The sequence below is a fragment of the Fundulus heteroclitus genome, chromosome 16 (genome assembly GCF_011125445.2).
Source record: "Fundulus heteroclitus isolate FHET01 chromosome 16, MU-UCD_Fhet_4.1, whole genome shotgun sequence".
NCBI lineage: Eukaryota > Metazoa > Chordata > Actinopteri > Cyprinodontiformes > Fundulidae > Fundulus > Fundulus heteroclitus.
The window spans coordinates 13,976,695-13,982,694 of NC_046376.1; the positions used below are offsets into that span (position 1 = coordinate 13,976,695).

The 6,000-nt window shown below is 43.2% G+C and overlaps 1 protein-coding gene across 1 annotated transcript in view; it reads right to left on the reverse strand.

Annotated features, from left to right (window-relative positions):
* The window catches only part of ttyh3a (tweety family member 3a), a gene marked incomplete at its 3' end in the record, with an annotated part of 30,685 nt that overhangs the window by 17,198 nt on the left and 7,487 nt on the right, over positions 1 to 6,000 (reverse strand). Inside the window, 2 exon segments of the mRNA XM_036147846.1 lie at positions 521 to 741; positions 879 to 990. Coding sequence (XP_036003739.1) covers positions 521 to 741; positions 879 to 990 — 333 coding nt within the window.

The following is a 6,000-nucleotide window of genomic DNA, read 5'->3' on the forward strand; positions in this document are numbered from 1 at the left end:
ATATTTTGCATTTTATTCATTTAAATATATATATTTAACATTTTTAAATATATAAATAACAATATACAAAAATATATTTCCATATGTGTATACATATATACATATACACATACTTATATATACACACATATATATTTAAGTTGAATAACATGTAAAATATTTCAGCACCTAATTTCCTAGTAGTTGATAGTGTTAGTACATCCACTGACTGTAGAATTACCTGTGAAACGTTTTCACACAGCCAGAAAACTGCTTGTTGTTGCAACCAAATCCTATGAGATTCTGTGAGAGTAGGGAGTAACAAGATGGCGGCCAGTGACTTCAGTTTTTCGGCAAAATCAGCACTCCAGTGTATTATATAGCTCAGTGCATGATACTCATTCCATAGGCAGATAATCTTATTAACCTGCTCAAATCAAGGACAAAGGCACTAATTTCAAGAAATTTTTTACTTATTTTTAGTTCTGTTTTTGCAGTGCTGCTTTCTGCTGTTCTTTGGTGTGCACTATTCCAGTCTTACCTATACCAGTCATATAGCTCGATGCTGGTGGACAAATCTTCCAGGGAAATGAGGCTGTTGTCCCAGAAAGGAATCTCCACCATCTGTCTGACCAGCTCATCCAGTTGGCCCTGCAGCTTTTGGATGATGGAGAGGTAGTCTGCATGCTGAGCATACTGGCCCTCAAGCTGTTGCAGATTGTTGTCCACTGTCTGGTTCAACGAAGACGTACTATCGTAAACCTAGCGGAAACGGTGCGAGGACGTGACGGAGGAGGAAGCAGAAAATTAATCGGGGCTTCGCTGTAAAGCTATAATTAAACCAGGGATTGCTGACAGCACAAGAGTGTTGAATTATTAGGGCACGCTCGTGGTCTTACCAGGTTTTGAACTCCGGTGATGGTGCGGTTAGCGTGGCGGAGGGAATACGTCAGTCGATTCACTCCATCACAAGTCTCACCATTCCCATAGAAACCGACAGCTATGCCAGCACTGAAAGACAAAAAAAAAAAAAAAAGAAAGGGAGGAGGGGAGACAGAGTAGTGAGGAGGAGGGTTTGGCAAAAAAAAAAAAAAGACACTGAGAGGAGACAGAGAAGAAACCAAGAGCGGGGGACAGCCAAGGCTGGGTGAGAGGCGTGTGAACTCTGGTTTAACCCCGTCGGTTCAGACCCCCGTCAACGGGCTCCTTTCAGCCTCGGCAGAAAGACCCCATAGAGAACCATGGAGACACAGAGGAATGGACCAGCAATGGCCCAAAACCCCACGCTACGGCTCACAAAGGCCGCTCTGAGGCGGTGGATCAGCTCCCATTGGCTGCGACGGGCCTCACACAGCTGAACGGGTCACGGTTTTTTGGAAAGCACAGGAACAGGAAAGGGTGTGTTTAGTTTACACATTTCATTTCTGATACATTTCTTTTTTTTTTTTTTTTTTAAACATACACCTCTTGACATTTTTTTTTTTAAATATTGTCACGCAACGTATTTCCCTGGGATTTTTAATGCGACAGACCAACACTAAGTAGTGCATCACAAACAGGTGGACTGCAGTGCTTCTGAAAGCTCCTGGTTGGCCTGGATTTTATTTTTGAGATTTCAAAGTAAAAATAGGCTGAATGGAAATGGACGGTCCACTTTTTTAGGATGTGCATCCTTTTCCTTTATGCAGTAATTATGTACTTATGGTCTATCAACAAGTGTGAGGTCTTGAGATCCTCTTCATGAATCCAACCGATTTAAAAATATGATAAAGATTACGGCACAGTTATGCGGAAAAATGTTCTAATGGATGGTAAACATTACTTACAAACAGAAGAAAACTATTTATTGCTTATTGATGTTTTTTTTATTTACTGTTCCTATGCCGCTAGTAAATCGACTTCCTCATAATCCTCCTAATAATTTGTGGGGGTAAAGACGAACAAAGTGGTATATCAAATAAAATCGTATTAAAATAAAAGTTACCTTTCAACACAGCGCAGAAAACCTCAAGTGATATGAATACTTTTGGAAGGCACTGACTATAAATACTAATTATTTCTGTAAGAAACAATAAAAAGCCAGTGTGAGAGGCATCCTGAGTATCGACTTCTCTCTTTTCAGTGTAAATCTTCATTACACTCAATTACACAATAGCGAGTACGTTTAATTCTCCCAAAAGGCATCAATGACAACCACATTCCTATAAACTTGGACCAGCATGGATAAACCGACGGGTCGGAGTGGATCTGGGTTTTTTTCCCCTTCTTCCTGTGTCGCTGCTAATCTCTTCCTCTCACACTCTCAAAAAAAAAAAAAAAAAAAAATCCCAACGAAAATAACTGTCCTACTTTCATATGAACCTACGGAAATGCTTTTATATTTGAAACAGAGTTGGGAAAACATTTAAAAACAATAACAGATAATCCCCCTTTTTAGTGCATTATTTTGTACACATGCAAAAAAAAAGAAGCAAAAATCAGTAAGCCAAGCAAAGCACTGTACCTAGAATGATCTCTCTTCCAACTTAGTTGTTTTATCTTCCTATTTAGGCTAAAACGTTTGTGCGTGGGTACAGGCGCGCAGAGACACGGCGATTGTGATGCAGTTCTTGTACTCGTCGGGTCCCTGGGCTCTTTGTGCTGCTCTGAATCAACTGCGAAGGCTCTCTGGAGCCCCATCAACCGGGGGAGGAAAACAGGAAGCAAACGCCGTGTTCAAGGACGGAAAACACGACCAGCTGGGAAATTCTCACACCTCTCCGATTAATGACATAAAAATACCACCAGAGCAAAGAGAACGAAGTGGGTGTCAGCACTGAACGCAGAGGCAAACGTATAGAGCGAGTGGATCACACCAGATCTCCTTATGACACATTAACACACAGCTGATGTTTAAACGAGGAAAACATTGACTGGTCAAAACACTTTAGCAGGGCTTTGAACCGATTTTTTTTCCCCAATCGGTTCGTTCCGAACAGAAACGGAATTATAACGTTTCCGGTTATGAGTTCCACCAATAAATTGACGTTCCCGAACCGGTTATAACAAAAAAATACTGTTCCCGGAACGGTTGATTTCGTTCCTTTCGTTTGACAAATATAGCTATTGATATTGTGTTTGGAATGAGCGTTTTACTTAACGATGGATCGTAATTTACCTCTTATTTAAGATGTGTAGCTCTAGTGGAGACACCGCTCTCTCTCCATTCAGTCAGCGAATGTGTGATGTGATGTCACACAGGAAGTGAACCTCAGCCGTCATGGTAACGTGCGCTAACCTGACTCCGCCAGCTGTATAGCTTCACTCACATACATCTGGGACACCTGCATAGGAATTGCCTTTATTGAAGGCTGGGCCTTATCAAAAATCCTTGCATATGATTGGATAAGCCACTTGTCTGTCATCTTTATCGACGTGCTATTTCAACCACTCACACCGAAGCCAACCCGTGACGCTGATGAGAGCGACGCAGGAAAAAATGTGTTTGCGGCTCTAGTGGCACGCGTTTTATTGACAGTGAGCTGACAGGAAGAGGGGGAAGACAGGCGGCAAAGCGCCGCAGGTCGGAGTCGATCCCGGGCCGACCACGTTGAGGACTAAAGAACTCCTAACATGGTTCACGCTAACCGCTAACCGACAAGATGTCCGCTGCGGATGCGCCCCGGAAAACTAAACTTGCCAAATCCGGTCGGGAGAAGGGCGAAAACATGGTTTCCACCAACAAAAGCCTTCAGAGCCGTTCTCTGATGTACTTTTAATGAAACAATAATATTAGGTAGATTGGACAACACGGAAGAAATAGCAGCATCAATGTTAACGCTTGCTTCCTCGATGAGCCGCCATTGCTATCAAAACAGTCTCATGTCACGGTCGCTTCTCCACTACGTCACATCTATGAAACTCCAGCCCTGCGTCCTGATTGGCCAGACCATAAAATTGGTTGGAGAAATCACTTTCTATGGGCGATGTCCCAGATGTATGTGAGTGAAGCTAGGCGGAGCGACATACAGCTGGCGGAGTCAGGTTAAACGTCCACAGGAAAATAATTACTTTTTTTTTTTAGTTAATTAGGCAACGAAAACTTTGAGGAACGAAATAAAACCGGTATTAACCGGTTACCATTATTTTTAAATAAATGTTCCAGTACCAGAACATAAAAAATAATGTTTCCGGTTTCGTTTCTGTTCCCTGTAAAATACAAAAAGTTCCCGGTTTTCGTTTTCGTTCCTTGACCCGGTTCAAAGCCCTGCTTTTTAGGTCTTAAATCAGCGTGAATTTTAGCAAGTTGGGTTCTGAAAACCTTGAGAACTGCGTGAAGTTCTCATTGCCGTGATGGTGGGGCTGTAGGACTGCAACGCGGCGAATCATGAGATTAAATTTTTCCAAACGGAAAGCTGATCACGCTGAACTTGGCGACCTGGAATTCGCCGGGCAGACACTCACCTGCACACGAGCGTCGCGATGATGACGCACCAGGCCGTGCAGCAGCAGTCGGCGTTGGGCTGCTCGGCGCTTTTGCTCCGCCGGCAACAGAGCCAAACGGAGTAGAAAAGCAGGAACAGGAGGTCCAGAGCCAGGCAGGCCAGCGCCACGCCCCCCAGCAGCAAGATGGACTGAAGGAGAGAGGAGCGGCGTCAGGAGAACAATAAGAAAAGGTGATATCACTTTCAGAACCTGCCACAGGTAAACAGGACGGACGTTTAAATGATTTCTTCTTTATTAAAGACACAGTCAAATACTGATGGCTAACATTGGCTTTATTGGAAACAAAAACCTGTAGTCTAAAGAGAAACGGTGGGAGACCGTTACCCTGATGACCAACGTCGCCCCGGTTCTTCTACCATCTACCGTCTTGCTCCACTTGTCAAAGCAGAACTCTTGTGAGCACCGAGATGCTTGAAGTTTCTCGCTGGCACTAAGATCAGGCCATCGGACTTTCCATGTCTTTATTTCGAGCCGGCCCTTGGGAGGATTTACCGGGACGTTTTGGGTCACCGTCCTGTCGCAGGGTTTCCCTTCTGCTTCAGCTTTGTTAATTTACTTAGGGACGGCCTCGTGTTGTCCTCAGACGCCCTCTGAAACACGGGAGATGCTACGACTGTGGGCTGCCCAGGTCCAGCAGGTCAGGCCTAAGCCACAACGCTTCAACGTCTCTAGGTCTATACGAGGTCGTTTGCCTTGAACGTTGCTCTTTGGTTTAAGCCCAGCATGTCCTCTGTACTGGTGTCCAAATAATTCAGTTTTAGTCTCATCTGTCCTAATGAGCATTACTCCAGAAGACCTGGTCTATGTTCTCTCTGACAAACTTTAGGCAACCATCACGTTTTTCCTAGACAGCAAAGGTTTCCCTCTAGGCAAACCCCCTATGAATGAATTAAACTTGTTTAGTGTCTCTCTCTGTGTAATTTTAGGGCCACGAAGCTTCATATGAACAGAGCAAGAGCCGGCTGTGGGTCCTGTGATTACTTTCTACGTTTTTTGGAGACTATCTGGATGAACGTAGTTGTGCAGAATCCTCTCCACTCGATGACTATTTTCCATGCAGAGAAACTGGCTGATTTTGAATTCTTCTGGGACCTCTTTAAATCCATTACCAGACTCGTTAGCTTCTGCAATGTTCCAAGACCACTGACAGCTCGATTGATCTCACTACAGGGTTCAGTCTCTCTTTATAAAGTTTTAATGGGAGAGGCTTCCTTCAAAGATGCTGAGGGACGATGTGGGAATCATTCAGACCTTTTCCTGATTTTATCTATTTAAAGTGGGAATAAATGTCATGGTGTCCCAACTCCTTCCTTGGTGAAATATTCTTTTTAAAAACTACATAATACAAAAACAATAGCAAAAAAGTATTTTCTTCTATTTATATGAAATTACTTAAATCTCGGAGGGCTCTTAACTATGATACTGAATATCCATGTCAAAAATCAACTTTTTTCGTATAGCACTTTATAAGCAAGTTGCACCAATGTGCTGCTCAGCAAGAACACAGTAACTAAAAAGAACAAAGAAACAACATAC